The sequence below is a fragment of the Phytophthora infestans genome, genomic scaffold (assembly GCF_000142945.1).
Source record: "Phytophthora infestans T30-4 supercont1.34 genomic scaffold, whole genome shotgun sequence".
Taxonomy (NCBI): domain Eukaryota; phylum Oomycota; class Peronosporomycetes; order Peronosporales; family Peronosporaceae; genus Phytophthora; species Phytophthora infestans.
The window spans coordinates 1,460,382-1,476,922 of NW_003303725.1; the positions used below are offsets into that span (position 1 = coordinate 1,460,382).

Genomic DNA, 16,541 nt, shown 5'->3' on the forward strand with positions numbered 1-16,541 from the left:
TGGGATAACACACACGGGGCTGGGCGACGTGGGTGCCATAGCCGCAACGCCAACTAAGGTGAGCGGGTGCGAGGCGCGTAGCCGCAGCAAACCCGCGCGGAGAGCCCGCGAAGCAGGGCCGCGCGGTATTTGCGGAGGCGGGCCCAGCGCTGAGCTCACCAGCGAGCCGAGCACTACACTTTCCAGAACATTCTATCTCCATATTGCGAGCGCAGCGAAACCGCGGGGCGCCGAAGGGGCGCCCAGCCAAGCGAAGCGCGGCTGGTCCCTTTTCTACTGTGACCTCTAATCGTCGATTATGTCTTATTGCGACACTCAGAAAGTCAAAAGTATACATAAGTCAAGTCAAATGATTTGCTGTGTGCTGAAAACAGTAAATACATGTGTTTGGCATGTTCTGTCGCCCTTTTGACAAATGCATGCATTTGAGGAGATGTCGTGCTTTAACACAATCAACTGGTTGCATAGAAGTTAGCGTACCAAAGACACCTGCCACGAAAGCCTTGCCTCTAGCCTAGAGTCTAGGATACGGCAAACGCTTTGAACTGCGCTGGATTGAAACGATGTTTTCGAAATCCATTTTTGGGTGGCTGTCTACGGAATGTGCGACGTAACTTTGGTCATAGGGAGACTCACAAGTGCTTTGGCTTTTAGAGAGCAAAGAGACCATGAAGTTCACACTCCCGGAGAACGCGTTCCCGCAGCTCGGTTTGTCCAAAGATCAACAAAAAGCTTTGATCCGAGAGGCAGAGACTGTCGTGCGCGAGACTCTGGCGGCGAATGAAGCTTTCCTCGCTGAAGGATCCAAGTTCTCCAACTCAAAGTGGAGACTGGTACGCGCGCGAGATGGCCTCAACGTGTACCGCGAACGACAGGCAGCTGATGGTTCAAAGGCACTGAGGAAGAAGGAGAGCACGGGGCCTCTATCACCCGTAAGCGAAGACCCCTCGTACTCCACGGATTCCAGTCGAGCCTGGAGTGAGCAACATGGGGCATCGGAGGCGTCTACCACTTCAGCGTTCGCGCACAATCCTTTGTTCCAGCGTCCAGTCATGGTGCTGCATGGTACAGTGGATGGCTCTCTGGACGACTGTATGTTTGGGACATTCGCGTCCACGGATGAAGCGTGGAAGTGGCGCAGCTCCCACATCAACGACCGTCTCGACGATGCCAGAATTCTGGCCACTATCCGCAAGCCAACTCATGATGACCCTTTCCAGTTCCTGGGCATCAAATGGTTCGCGAAAGAACGACCTGCAGTGCTGTCGAGTATTATGCAGCAACGCGACTACCTCATCATGGAGGCGACGGGGTTAACTCGTGATTCCAAGGGCCAAAAGATCGGCTACTACCTCATGCACTCCATCTCGCTGCCTGGCGTCCCAGAGCTCACGGATCTCGGTATCATCCGTGCAAAGTTGAGCTTGTGCTTCATCGATCGCCAGAAAGGACCTGGTAAGGTCGAGAAATACGCTCGAAACTACAGTAATCCGGGAGGGAAGATCCCGGACCGCGTAGCTGCAGCAGTCGGAGCTGACGCCATCATCAGCGCGTCTCGTGTTGTCGACTACGCGTACGTCAAGAAACTCACGTGGTTCATGAAGGAGAAGGGTAAAGAGCAACGTGAATCTCGTCGCGAGTCAGGACAGACGAAGCCCAAGCGCTGCGAGACGTGCTACAAGAGTTTCAGTATGTTTGCACTCACGTCCACCAGTGCCTCGTGCCAAATCTGCCGTCGTGCGATGTGTGCCAAGTGCAGCGTTGTCAAGAAGATGACCGTCGACGTGTCGAACACGGGGGCAGTCAAGCAATGCACGCTGCGGTTCTGCTTGAATTGCCTCATGGAGGCAAAGGAGAAATCCGTGTGGGAGATGGCTCTCAGTGGCGTGGACACGGCGTCGGAGACCTCCTCTGCGTCTGGCTCAGGTTATCGGTATATATCAAATATCTCGTAGAACCGTACGCCTGTTCTCTAAATAGACCGATGAGCTTAGATTAACCTAAATCTGGGACGACATCCCAGAATCTAATAGGAAAGTGGCTCCACCCCGTAGCAATCTGGGAGCCACCTTCACCCAGATTTTCCGCACTCACAGCGACGAAGGAAGAGGGCACCCCCTGTTCGTACGTGAGCTCACCGTGGCGGCGAAGGTAACATGTGGTCAACAAACGACAAAGTCACTAAGCTTACGAGTCACACATGCGATGTATAGTACTCTAAAAATTAAAGTTTTCACATACTCTATAATGACGTGTAACGCTTAATAATATAATTCTCAGTAATAATAATTTAACCCTTTATCTACTATTATTCTCAGTTAGAATATCTCATCAGGGTGATTTACATTAGAAAAAAAAGCGAGCCACCAGGCGTGCTGCTCAACTGGAGAAGGAATAAATTTGGAAATGAGATACTAGGTACGCGTAGGCTGAGAAAGTCTAATACGTTAGCCTCAAGAGATACTGCAAAAATTGCATTATATTAACGAGAGTGCATCAGTCCTAAATTAAAGAGTAATTAGCATTATTTGTTCATTTGAAGTAGAATTTCTAGCTAAACACGTTTACAATTGGTTTGTCCAGCAAGGACCGTTGGCGATACCAATAGCTCCTACCAGACAAAGTGAGTCCTTCTTTTTTAAGCAGCAACTTTATAAAAAGAGGTGTTATGTATGAGAGGGAGCGTTGATGAGCATGCAAGCGTGTATTGTACTAACAACCTGTAAGTACTAAAGTAATAGTACCGAAGAAGTTTTCGCCCGTAAAGTCTTATTCGATTTGCGTATCGTGTGTTGTTGTAGTATAGCCCGGGGATTTTGAAGCAACACAGGAAACACACGACGATGCAGGGGCCAACCCGCACGGAAGTAGCAGCCAAATGTATTGATATACTCTGTGTCGTGCAAATTGCAAAGTGAACGAGATCATGAGTATGGTGCTGACCAGCTCGTTCTCGTCAATGTGCTGCTATCCACTCATCTTGAGCGACTAGGCAGCAAGGGAAATGGACACGAATGCCTTTCATCACAGAATGGAAACATGTAGTTGGCAATACTAAATCCTAATGCAGTCCACAAGGACACTGGCAGTCTAAGTGAAATTGAAGTCCTCAGCTGACCACGCGTCGGACACAACGGAAGACATTCCGTACTCCACCCATTGACTGCAATGGCAGCCACATCCGGGTGAAATTGCCCCAGCCCGAGTCCAGCTGCAGGTGAAACCAAGGTGAAACTCCAGCACACACTACACAGCCCCCGAAGCTTGGTTTTACCGGCTCACATCGCACCAGTCTCTGCCGCAACCACGACTCACTGAGCAGTTAGTTACTCTGGCCTCGGTCCTTACGGCGACGCTGTGAACGGCGTGGCTGCACGCGTGAAGGCGTCTCATCCCGCACTACAGCTCTTGGTCGGCGACCTCGGGGAAGTGGAGGACCAACCTCGGCACCCATGTGTTGCTCATTGTCCCCGTCCTCAGTCTGCCCCGAACCTGATGGCTTTTCAGCGTGAAGATCCTCTTCAGCCGACTAGTCGCCGTTCCGCAAGCTCCTGCTTGCGGTTTGACGACGTCGTCGCTTTCGTCCGTGAAGGCGAGGTTGAACCTGCCCTGCGTCACCCTGAGGCCTGCGCAGATCACCGGTCGACGACACTGTTTCGGAGTCTACACTAGATCGCACTCCCTGCGCCATCCCGTGTCTGCGATCTCCTTGCAGCCGCTGCCAGTGCTCACGGAGCTACTGGTCATCGGCACTTGTCACATAGTTATTCACCAACACTCTGATCTCTTTAGCCAGGTCACCCATAGGTTCTAACGAGTCCTCGATAGGCTGTAGACCTTTCCAGCTAACCAGAATCTTAAAGTCTTAGATATCACAGCTCCACCTGTGTCCCTTAAGCTTCTCTACAGCCATGGCGATGCCTTGCGAGGACACATGCTCCAGAAGCTCGTCTGTCACGTCCAGGCTATCGTCAGAATAGAACTCCAGTCTCGATGCGTGCACGTCCAGCTCGTCACCGGTCACGAGGTGCTGCACTCGAAACGAGTGTGTGTCGGCTCGCGTCACTCTATACGGGCCTATCCACATCACCTGCAACTTATTACCATGTTTCTCGTCCACTCGAGATCGAAGGACGTAATCTCCCACAGTAAAGTTTACCAAATTATCGCCACGCTCACGTTTCTTGTTCAATAATCGCTGCTTCTGCCTCTTGTTCTCCATCGCACAGTGCATTGTTTGGATGCTTTCACGTAGATCGGTTAGGTAGCCCTTGATCTCGGTACTGGCAGGAATAGTCTGGAGGCAGCGATCGTCCGAGAGGTAGAATTCAGCTAGCGGTGTAGGGCACTCCAACCCCGTAAACAATTCCAATGGCGAGTGTTTGCCTAGTGAAGGCATTGCAGTGTGATTTAAATTTGACTGTACCAACGGCACAAGGTACACCCAGTCCTTCTGGCTGATCTTGTACTCCAAAATCATGACACGGATGACTTGAAGCACGTCACGGTTGATGCGCTCAATCGATCCATTCACCTATGGGCTGTATGCCGGCGTAAAGGACTGCTGAGTGCGAAGCCGTCGACTCAGCTCTGCTACAACTTCATATTTGAAATGGGAGCCCTGATCTGATACCCACGAAGGCGGTACGCCGAAACGAGAGTGCCACGCTAACAAAGCCTCCACAACTACTGGACTTTCAGCTGAATCAGCAACCACCATCTCACAGTAGTGCGTCGCATGGTCTTTTAGAGCCAATAGGTAGCTGCTCGATCCATAGCTGGGGCCCATAAAAAGAAAATCAAAGTGTAGAACCTTGTTGCGCTGTCTGCAGTCTATAAGCTCTCCCCACGGCCTTGGGATAATCCCCCCCCCCCGCGTGAATGCAGACAAAGCAAACAATCATTCACAAATGACGCCACGGTCTTCCAAAGGTGGCCAATCGAGAAAAACGTTGAAGGTGAGTCACCATAGCTTGTTAGCCTCGATGCCCCTGAACTCCACAGTGAGCCACAATGCACAGCCTCTGAACGAGATCCGTTGCTGCATCAGGCACCCAAATGCGATCACCAACAGTGAGAACGCCGTCGTCCGAGCGTACAGCATTTTCTGGTGGGTACTTGCTCTGCGTCTCCTTAATCTCAGCAAAAGAAGGCCGCACAAAATCGTCATCGTCGAGTGGGCGGAGCTCAGTGCGTTGGGCTGTCTGTCGGCGTCGGATCGCCTTGAGCCTCTTCACGGTAACCTGGGGAACATGGTTGCCTGCCCACCTTGAACCCATTTCGGCCCAAACATTGCCCGGCCCTGGTACGTGTTCCGTTATATACTTAAAACACATGAGCTTCATTGCCCATCGTAACAGCTTGCCCTTCACATGCTTCTTAACGCTCTCGTCCGGCGCGAACACGTGCACCAAATTCCGGTGGTCGCAGAACATGCGAAAAGGTTTGGGTCGGAGGAGAAGGTAGTCAAGCTTCTCGCAAGCAGTGACTATAGGCAGAGCCTCCTTCCCGATTACAGTCCAGTTAAGCTGACTGCCTGTGAATGTACAACCCATACAGGTTAGCTGCTTGTGCTGCTGCTCCGTCACAGGGATATTCGAATCAAAGTTCTTTTACTTGGGTCACGATCACAGCCCAACCAATGTCGCTGGCATCAGTGAAAAGGCATGTAGTCGCACTATCGTCACTGAATGCAAGGGTGGCTGCTATCGCTAACATCTCCTTCACTTCATCGTAGGTCACACGTTCTTCCTGAGTCAACTCGATCTTGATCCCAGCCGCAGCTCGCTTCGTTCGCTTAGTGTCCGCGAGTGCAGCATCAAGTCGTTGCTGGAGAGGAGCCACTCGACGAGCGTAATCCACACTATTCTCCCTCATCCAGTTAATAGCACACACACATTGCTGTAACTCGCCAGCTGTCGTAGGGTATGGCATGGCACGGAGAGTGTCGATCCGTGTTGGATCATGTCTGACGCCGTCACCGTTAATCAGTCGTCCACACCACTTCACCTCTGTCTGGTAGAGACTCGTCTTCTTAGCGTTCAGCTTGAGCCCAAACTGGTTCAGCAGAGAGAAAAACTCGGCGAGCTTTTTGAGGTAGGTGTCGATATCCTCTGCGTACAACAGCAGATCATCGATCCAGATGTGGAGGTGCTTGTACAGCAGGGTAGCAAAACACTCCTCCATGGTCTTCTGGAAGTGGATCGCCGCGTCGCTGCATTCTTGAGGAACTCGCCGCGGAGTAAAGATCTCCTCGTCTGTCATATGTGAAAACCACTCTTGGCACAACTCGGCCAACGGCAACTGCCAAAAGCCTTTAAGAAAATCGAAAATTCCAAAGTGTTTCATTCCGCTAGCATGTCCCACAACTAACGCAAGAATAGGCATAACAGCGGCCATAGTGTCGGTCTGGGCGTTCGTAAGTCGGTAGTCCACCGTCTGCCGTAGGTCCATAAGATCTGAGGATTTCTTGACTGGGAGCACGGGGTCGACCATCGGCTCTTCGGATTCTCGTGAGCCAATCCTTGTTCGGCAAGACGATCGCTAAACTCGTGAAGGAAATCGCGGATGTGAGGTGGGTACTTTCGGGGCTTACACTTTGTAGGCCGAACCCCTTCCCGCAGTTGCACTACCAACGGAGGCACACTTGCTGGTGGATCTGCACGTAGCTCCAGACGCTAAACGTCAGACGCATGTACGATGGTACGTAATTTCTCCACATGGTCCGGCGGGAAACCACAGCTCACAGCACGATCAATTAATTTCTCAACGGCAGCGAAAATATCATTGTCACCACCAATAGAAACTAAATCATTCACGTGCACTGGCATTTCGTCAGCCTCTAATTCAGTCAGATAACCGGCCATCTCATCATCTCCGCGACTCGCCAGCTGCTCCAGTTGACGGTCCACGTCGATCCCCAATGCTGTCAAGAGATCGTTGCCGACGATGAACTCGTCATCATTCACGTCCACCACGAGAGCTTCCACGAGATTCATCGGTTCCACCGGTCCCACTGCCGTGTGGATGCGTACTCGTATTTTTGCCATCTGCGTTGCTGTCACTTTCTGGTCACCGAAAGTCTGTTTTTGCACAGGAACCTCGAGTTGCTGGACTTGAATATCAAGATCCAACATCCGTAACTTTTCCCAGTGCGAACGGCCAATAACAGTGTAGTCCGAACCACTATCGGGGCAATATGGCAGCTCAAATACTCCATTAAGCAATACAGTACGCGCAGCAGTCGGTAGGAGTTCACCAAGTCGCTTGGTATTTGCCTTCTTGGACTTCCGTCCATTGCGAAAACGTTTGAGCAGCTCAGCTTTCTCCACTTCGGTCGCTACAGGGCACTCCCATAGCCAGTGCATCTCATCGCACTTAGGACAGGGTCCTGGCGGCGGTCTTGGCTTGTTCAAGAATTTGGACTTCGGGTTTGACCCGGCGATAGTCTTCTGGTCAGCCTTAGCCGCAGTCTGTGTTTGGTCCCTTTAGTTCTTTGTCTTAGAAGTATACTTGACCTTGGGCTTCTCTTCGCCACCCCAGGCCTCACGTCTCTGACCCTTGAGACGGATGTGCTGGCGTTCCAGCTCGGTCGCCTTCTCCACGATGAGCCGGAACAACACCTTGGGGTCTTTCTCGGCTTCAGAATGCGTAGAGCGGATACACTACTTTACCTCCGTCTTGAGTATCGATGGCTTCAACGCTGAGGTCAACATCTTGCACTTCTCACGTTTCCCACGCTCGAAGACGAAACACTCGCTCAACCCATTGTCGTCGACGATGGTCTTGAAACACTTGAAGTAATCCACGACGCAAGCAGTCACGTCACTCTCCGCCCGATTCATCTTGAGCTCCTTCTTGAAAATCAGGCAGCGCCTTATTCTTCACACTAGCCATGATGTGCTCGATTTCAGCCGTTATCATTCCTTCTGTCACTCCACCCATTGACTGCAATGGCAGCCACATCCGGGTGAAGTTGCCCCAGCCCGAGTCCAGCTGCAGGTGAAACCAAGGTGAAACCCCAGCACACACTACAGTTGTTTGAAAGCTAAAAGCGATTTTTTTGGAACAAATCAATCTGTGTGAGGCTGTCCATACAACTCTTCTATTAATAAGTATCATGCAAGCAAAAGAGGCGCACTAAAGGGTTAAAGACACACATTCCTCTAGAGACCGCTTTTTACTCTCATCCAAGGGGGATTTTATCGCGGGTTGATACTTTGCCAAAGTAAAGGGATTACTACCGATATGATTGCCTGTACAGTTGTCGTCGGGTTCATTCTTCAAATGAATCGCTTGCGCACCATCTTCAAAACTACTCAAATATTTAAATTTATCAAAGGCATTTTTTGAAACTGGTTGAAAGTCATATTCATAGAGGAGCTTCGACACGGCAGATACAGCGGCTGCGAAGCAGGCGCAGGGGATGCTTTGGCGCAAGAAGCCCCAATTTTTGGACTCGCTACGTCAGATTATTTTGCAACTGTGGTGATGTAATTTTTTTTTAATTTGTTTAGGAACATGAACAGGTTGGGCTAAGATAAGCTTGCCTAATTTTCTTGATATTTAAATTTTGTACATCTTTTGAGTAATAAAATACTTACGCGGCTGCGAAGAAGGCTTTGCTACACATGAATAGGCCGAGTAAGAAAAGCAATCCAATGCACCCTATTTCTTTTTTTATACTTAAATTTGTGCTTACAGCATGTGAAGAATATGGCACACTCACGCATCTACTGCGGCTGCTTCACAGCCGCTTTATGGATACTGTTTTAAAAAATTTCTGAGGCATGCTTTCGACATTTTTTTTCAGACGCATTAGACATAGCCGGCATCATTTCCTGCCGAGTGAATTAGATTCATGAGTGTACCGGTTCGGGCTACCGGATTCGGTAACCGGCTCATCTGAATTCATTTGTCTGGGCTGTCCCAGCAGCACTTTCCCAGAATAACAGCTCATTACGACATTTGAGTACCCGCAGTTAAAAGTGGAATTTCGGAATCCGAGATTCCAGTCGGATGGTGCCAAGCTTTCAAAGAAGGCTTGTTGACGCATGATAATGTCCTGCGCTATGGCTAAAACCCAGTACGAGTCTTATTGTGGCTCTGAGATTCTGTGCCATCTTTTTCATACGCAGGATCTAAAATGACTCGCTGAAGTCAAAACCAAAGGCTGTCTGGAACCGCCATTTCGCAATACAGTTCAGCGTGCTTCGCTTGTACTTTAAATAAATAGAAGTCGCTGGCAAAACTTAACACAACGCTGGTCGCATTTACTATCGCACAGTCTACTAGATGCACACAGCAACAGGTGCTCCTAAACTACCTACTCAGTCGTTTGATCTTGCGGTGTTGAATGACAGCAGCCACTCACTCTACGTTGTGAAGCCCGCGCATCCAACCTAAAAAAAACCCAGGTAAACATGATAAAGACCGATGTGATGCCGTGCAAACGGTTTTAAGGAAAGCCGGATGAAAATTCTGCGTTTTTTTTAAACATGTCCAAAAGCAGTTCAAGAGCTATTGTAAATTAAAAGGGCATATATAGAATACACCTTAAGCTTAAATTAATGTTTTGGTTTGTAAAAAGAGAAAGAAAGAAAATTATGGTTCCGCGTCGAAAGGCAAATGGAGTAACACGAAACGAACAAGAAAACAATCTGCAACCGTGTAAGCTTATCGGCGCGCTGGATTGTAAAATACGTCATTTTGTGCCCCTGGTCACAGGTTTAAGCTGGATAGCTTTAGTACACTAAATTTAGTACTTCGAAGTACGAGATTATTTAATACCGAAACTGAAAAGAGTGTGGAATAACCCCATTGGCGGCAACTTTAGAGGTGCGAATGGCGATAAACGCCGTATACTGGTTTTTCTTTCTGATTCATTGTCATTCATCACTTCCGACTCTGCTGATGCTTCGTCACATTCCAGTGTGCTTATGAATCTCTCGTAAATACCTTACACAAATTATCTCTTTGGCCAGGCTCATGGTGGCGACGAGGAGACATACCGGTTATTTTACATGTACATGGTATTATTTGTGCACCAGCGTAGACACCACATGAAGGCAATTGTCGACTTGTCGACAGCTTTGAAGCAACAAACTCGCGTTACCAATGTTAGGTATCGTACAGGCGATGGAGTGTCTCGAGTTTCGTCCGCCGTCAGGGCATTTGCCTTCTTCGCTGCGAAGTATTGACGAGTGTTTCTCTCTTCATAGTGCAAACCAACTGCTTCATGTCACCAGCATAAACGTGGCTGCTATTAATATCTGTGGCACGCTGCATACTGTACATACTGCGCCACAGCAAATAAACACTCCGACCCATCTACTTATCTACGCGTAGATGGGTCGCGACCGATACAGGCGAGGGCTACACGAAGAAAAGCTTCCGACAGAGCAGAAAAGCACGTTTAATCTTCCGCCGAACTGATGAAAGGCACACCGCACACTGTATCAGCGTCGTCACCTTGACTCAAGGTCCTCAGAAGAAGCCGATGATGTTGAAGTTTCAGCGTCCATTCGCGCACAAACGAGACATTCGCAAAATCTCAGCCAATCATTAACGCCAAAAGTGGACATTCAGTCGCTACCGCTACATGTACTACATGTCATGTAGTGACTTTTTAGCGCATATTCCGCCGTCACCTTTTTACCGGGACGCACGCCACATCGTCTATCTGGGCCAGATTCTGGCCACCCGAACCAACGCGAATTTAGCCGCCGCAATGAGAGTTGGCAGCGTTAATTACATGTAAAGCTTAAGTTAGCAGGAATATTTCAGCTCGTCGGACTTGGACATTACATCTACGTGTATAATTCATTTTCAGGTCTGCAATTCGACGACTCAGTTGGCTTTGCTCTGTCCACACACAGATACCGGAACTGTACGAGCAGCAAAACGCAAGACACGGTGCCCCGAACAGTCTTTGCTGGCTCTCGTCACCAGATGGAAGTGCTGCCTGCAAGTCGTGTGTTCGTCGTGGTAGAGAGGCCCGGATAGGCGGGTCCCCAGTCGCGTTGTTGGCCTCTCCATTCAGGAATTCTCCCCCACGCTCTTGCATATTGTCCGTCGAGATCAGCAACAGCGTACAGACTTGTCGACATGGTCATGCAGACGCTCTCGCGCGCCCTCATGGGCCTCGCGCTGCTTAACGGAGTCGCACAGGGATTCAACGTCTACGTGAGCAACAAGTGCGATGAGAGCATGACGCTGGCTCACTTGACGCCCAACGGCGTGCAGACCGAGCAGGTGGCGGCCGGAGGCTCCACCACCAAGTCCATCGCGCCCGGTTCGGCTTCGCACGTGTTCAAGTGGGGCACCGGCGCCCAGGCTACTTGTACGTAGTGCTATTGCAAATACAGCCACCCGTCACCTAAACGACATAGTACTAATAATTTCTGCGCTACAGTGGCCGAATTCTCGGGTGAAATGGGCATGTGTTGGTACGACATCAGCTGCATCCCTACCGGTCCCAAGAGTGGCGTAAGTAGCACGTTCTTTGTTGGTGTTCGCGTAACATGCTAACGTTGTGGTGTCTTGCAGCCCGAGTACTGCTCTAGTCTGCAGGAGTGCAAGGACCTCACGGGCGGTGTGGGCTTCAACAAGCCCATGCAGATCACGCCGCACAAGCAGGACGGCGGACGTTGCGTCGAGCTCACGTGCATGCCCAGGGTTGGTCAGGACGCCTACTTTTTCCCTAAGGACGGCCCCAAGACGCACACGTCTCCTGTGGCGCGCGAATTTCGACCTTACGTTCTGTCTGGGTGTATCTGGAGGTTCCACGCAATCTCCAACGCGGGCCCAGACGCGGGCTCCCACGCCGTCTCCAACGCCGACTCCTACGCCGTCTGCCACGCCTACACCGACCCCGACTCCAACGCCTACGCCGAACGAGGAACAGCAGCAACAGGAGGAGCAGCCGGAGCAGCAGGGTCAGCAGTCGGCTTCGGCTTCAGCTGGTTCGGCCGGTCAGAACCAGAACCAGAACGAGGACCAGAAGCCCAAGTCCGGCTCTGGCTCAGACACCGAGGCTGGCGTCAAACAACTGCGTAAGGTCGACGCCGAGAGCGTGCAAAGTCCCACGACGCAGCAGACGCAGCCAACGACGGAGACGACGGACAGCGGCACTCAGCAGATTGGCGGCCAGACTCCTGCTGCCGCGTCGAAGGAAGGTGAGGTGCAGCAGATCAACAACCAGGCCTCCGGGGGCGGCGCTAACGGCACGCCGTACATTGTGGTGGGCATCGGCTGCTTCGTCGGAATGGTGGCCGCTGCTGCCATCTTTGTGGTGCGTAAGAAGAAGGCGGCGCTGGATGATCTGGAGACCAAAACTCCCGTCTCGACGACGGCCCACGGCGCGCTCGCTAACTTCCGCACTCCGCGCGACAACGTCAGCGTGCTGTAAGCGGGCGTCGCAGTAGTCGTGGATGTGAACATACACACTTTTTTATCTGTAGATACGGTAGCTAGCTAGTCGCGCGAAGTGGCAGCGCTCCAAGTGGCTAGCGACGAGAGAAGACGGATTTTGGTCATACAATCCTCGTGTGTGTGCTTTCTTGTGTTGTCCGACAAACCTTGCCCGTGATTGCATCCTATTGTTTGTTCGTCTTAGTTCTAAGAATGGAACCACAAAACAACTTCCCAGTAAATTTTTCCTACTTGTTCAGGCAAATCGTCATGTCGATGTCAGCGACCGAGAAGACTGCGGCCATGGCGCCTACAACGGATACAGAAGATGAACAAGTGCCTTCAGAGGGTGAAGGCGCTCTGCGGCGGAAGTCTCTTCTGTCCAAAGCGAGCGGTTCTCCAACAAAAGTTTATCCCGGACTAGAACACACTGCTCTCGAAACGAAGGCGAGCAAGTATACGAAGTCTGAGATGCAGTCGAATAGTAATATCACTCCTAGGACCAACCACGATTCAAATTCCGTACTACTACCGAACATGCTTGCAGTGGTAGTACTTGCCTGTCTGTGCTGGACGCTCTGGTTGATCTTGCTCAACATTGCGCCGAATGACACCGTAAACCATGTTATGGACACTTCAACTTTCGACTATGGCTCTTTTTGGCTAATGGTCGATCCACCGATGTCACTGATGATCGCCGCTACGCTCGGTCTCGTTATGGTAGCTGTCGGCTATCTTGGTGTGTTCATCAAGTTGATTCCATGTCGACGAAGCTCAAAGCAAGCGTATTTGGTCCACCAAGTGCCAGACACGGATGCGTTCATGAAGAAAGTGGAAAGAGCTTTGGATGACGCCGCCACGAGACCTCAAAGCGGGAAAATCACGTCGACTATCGTGAATTTTGCTGCCGCACTAGCGCGTCACGACAGCGCCGAAAGAAAAATGGGCGTACGTACACTGCTGCGTCTAATAGCTTTACGTATTAGTGTTCATTTTCGTCCTGTGTTTTAGAAATTATTGGTGAAATTTGGGGATTTAGCTTTGGAAACGTTTCTACTCTACCAGATGCTCGAGTCTGGTTCCCCAGCGGTGCTTGTAGTAGTTTTCAGTGTTGTTGTGGCCTCTAGCGCACTGATCTGTGCTGTCATGATGTACATTCCGTACGAGCGAGCACCACGCGCAGAAATATTCATCGACATTCTGTAAGTATTATTCCTCTTCTTTTTTTAGAAATGTGGCAATTCTCACAGATTAATGATTGCTGTTGAGGTTAGGGCCCGTCACTCTCCATCGTGCTCTCTATAAACTAATAATGAAGAGACACGGGATTTTTGACTCTAATAAATAATGTACTAAAATGTCTGGAACATTTTAGTACGATGAATGGTAGCGGCAATTCTAGACTATGTTTCTGAATGCCGCATACTAATTTCTTGTTAGTAGCCCGCTACTTTCTTAAACATTAATCTTACTTCTTCTTTTACTCCTTCCTACCCTGACTTCCTTCTACCTGCGCCCAAGTTACCCGCAACAGGTCATGAGCCCTCAGCAAGCCTCCGGTGACGACTTCCCCCGCCTCTCTGGCGCCAAAAATTTCGACGTGTGGAAGGCCCGAGTCAGTGCGTCACTCGATGGCAAGCATCTGCTCGGTTTCGTCACCAAGAAGGACTACAATGGGGTCAGTGAAGACGAAGATGACGACTCCGACGACGACTTGGCTGAGTCGGACGACGACGACGATCCCTCCAAGCCCAGCTCTCCGGCTGGTATTGACTCGGATGAGGTCGACTTCGAGGACAGCTCGGATGAGCTGCAGCCCCGCGACGACGACGATACTCCATCGTCCAAGAAAACGAAGCGTGCTGATCTACCAACAGTTCGGCGATTTGCGGAACGCCACGTCAGCCGTGATCGGGAGCAAGTTACGCGGCGTAAGACGTCTCTACCATCTGCTCGTCACCTTCGCCGTATGGAGGCACAAACCAAGGCGTTCCTGATGAAGACGATGGATGATACTCATATCCGTCTTGTCAAGAATCTGTCAACGGCCTTCGACATCTTCCAGGCCATCTGTACCAAGTATGAGGGTGCGGCCTTTCATGGCGACCCCTACTTCATCCAGCATTTCCTTATGGAGATCAAGTACGAAGAAGGTGGTGATCTGACTAGCTTCTTCCTTGAGCTGGAAAACGCGATGAAAGCCGCGTCTGAAGCAACCGAGTCTCCCTTGACTGACGGGCAGAAATCACTGTACCTGTTCCACTCGATGCCGAAGACTTGGAAGGACGATCTCCGAGTTTGGAAAGGTGTGCGGAAGTATATCCCGTATGACGAACTCAAGATGAGTATTGAGACCAAGGTTCGCGAAATCCAGGCTCAAGAACGTTACAGCCGTATCAAAGGGACACCTGAGAGTCAATCAACTCAGGCTGAACGGGCTCTCATTGCTCCTTCTCAGGATTCTGCGTTGGCAGCTCAAGCGACCGTCCCTATTGATGTCTGCAGCTACTGTCAGAAACCACGTCACAACATCCGTCAGTGCCGTGCTCTACAGAAGGACTTACGTGATGGCTGCGTTAAGGCTGGCACTGTTCTCCCTGCTAACTTTGAGCTTCGTTGGACCTTACAACTTTCGGTTTGCATCCCTTCAAACAACAACCACAGCCACCAAGAGCGATCTGGGGGTTGGTGGGTCATGGCATCAAGTTGGCCGAGGTGGTCGTGGCGGGTGGTCGTGGCGGTGGTCGTGGCCGCGGTAACTATGGTGGCAATCGCAACAACAACAACGGCAACAACAACGGCAACAACAACAACAACAACAAATCCTCTCGTCGCGATGAAAGTTGCCTACGATCAGTCACGCCGCAAAGAGGCCCTAATTGCTGTTGTATCGGATGTGCAAAACAGCTCCATCCGCTATTAGCCTCACGGCGCAACCTAGCCAGGACTTTGATTCCAGCTGGACGATCGACTCCGGTTGCAGCAGTCACGTTACTCAACATGAGGACTGGTTCAAGACTAAAACACCTGCAAGCGGAGGCATCACTGTTGGTGGAAAATCGCAGGTCCCCATCGAAGCTATTGGTACTGTGGAGCTTCAGATCACCGACAGCAAGGGCCAACCGCGGACGCTTACGCTGCACGATGTCCTCCTAGCGCCGAAACTACAGTATAACCTGCTGTCGGTCGCTGCCGCTGTCGACGATGACTTCCGTTTTGGCTTCAAGCGTACTCTGTGTACTGTCCAAACCAACCAACGCTTCTCTATCAAGGCGATGAAATCCGCAACGTCGAAGCTCTATCAATTCGAAGCCTCTCCGCTGACAAAGGCCGAAGCTCACGTGGCTACCACAGGTAAGCCAACCCGACTCATGCTATTGCACAAACGTCTTGGCCATCCTAACATCCGTGTTTTGCAGGCACTCACTAAAGACCAAGCTCTTCATGGACTGGATGCACCGGCTGTAGTAAGACCAGATTCTCTCTTTTGCACTGCATGTACTTACGCGAAGTCACACCGCGCTCCTTTCCCATCCAATAGACATGTTGAACGCTCTACTAGCCCCTTGCATAAAATTCACTCTGATATTTGTGGCCCACTTCCCGTCCCTAGTCTTGGCGGATGTCGCTACTTCGTAGTATTCATTGACGACTTCAGTCGCTACATGTTTACCTATCCGATGAAGGCACGTAGCGAGCTCTATTCATGCTACACAGACTTTCGCATGAAAGCTTTGAATATTTTCCGAAGTGATATTCATACTCTTGAATATCTCCTGCCACCGCCGGATGTGGACATCCAGGCGTTACAGGCTGACAATGCTAAAGAGTACGAGAAACTGGGACGCATTATCTTCTCTAAATATGGGACGCACGCTCAATTTACCAATGCTTATACACCACAACAGAATGGTGTTGCAGAACGCCGCATGCGCACAATCATGGAACGTGTCCGTGCGCTACTGCTAGATGCCTCGCTACCCAAACAACTGTGGGCAGAATGTGTTTCACATGTTACGACACTCCTCAACATGACACCAAGCGCTAACACACAGGATTGCACACCGTTTGAGTTGTGGTACAATCGAAAACCAACTGTTCAGTATCTGAAAGTGTTTGGCTGTGCTGCG

The 16,541-nt window shown here is 50.6% G+C and overlaps 2 protein-coding genes across 2 annotated transcripts; both read left to right on the forward strand.

Moving 5' to 3' along the window:
* Positions 1–668: 668 nt before the first annotated feature.
* On the forward strand, positions 669–1,955 carry PITG_14516 (uncharacterized protein; the record flags this gene model as incomplete). The annotated part of the gene is made up of 2 exons (XM_002898921.1): positions 669–885; positions 973–1,955. The coding sequence occupies 2 exons, from the start codon at positions 669–671 to the stop codon at positions 1,953–1,955; spliced, it is 1,200 nt and encodes a 399-aa protein (XP_002898967.1).
* Positions 1,956–11,106: 9,151 nt separating this feature from the next.
* PITG_14518 (uncharacterized protein) lies at positions 11,107–11,564 on the forward strand (the record flags this gene model as incomplete). Its single annotated transcript, XM_002898922.1, has 3 exons — positions 11,107–11,341; positions 11,414–11,491; positions 11,548–11,564. The coding sequence occupies 3 exons, from the start codon at positions 11,107–11,109 to the stop codon at positions 11,562–11,564; spliced, it is 330 nt and encodes a 109-aa protein (XP_002898968.1).
* Between the last annotated feature and the right edge of the window lie 4,977 nt (positions 11,565–16,541).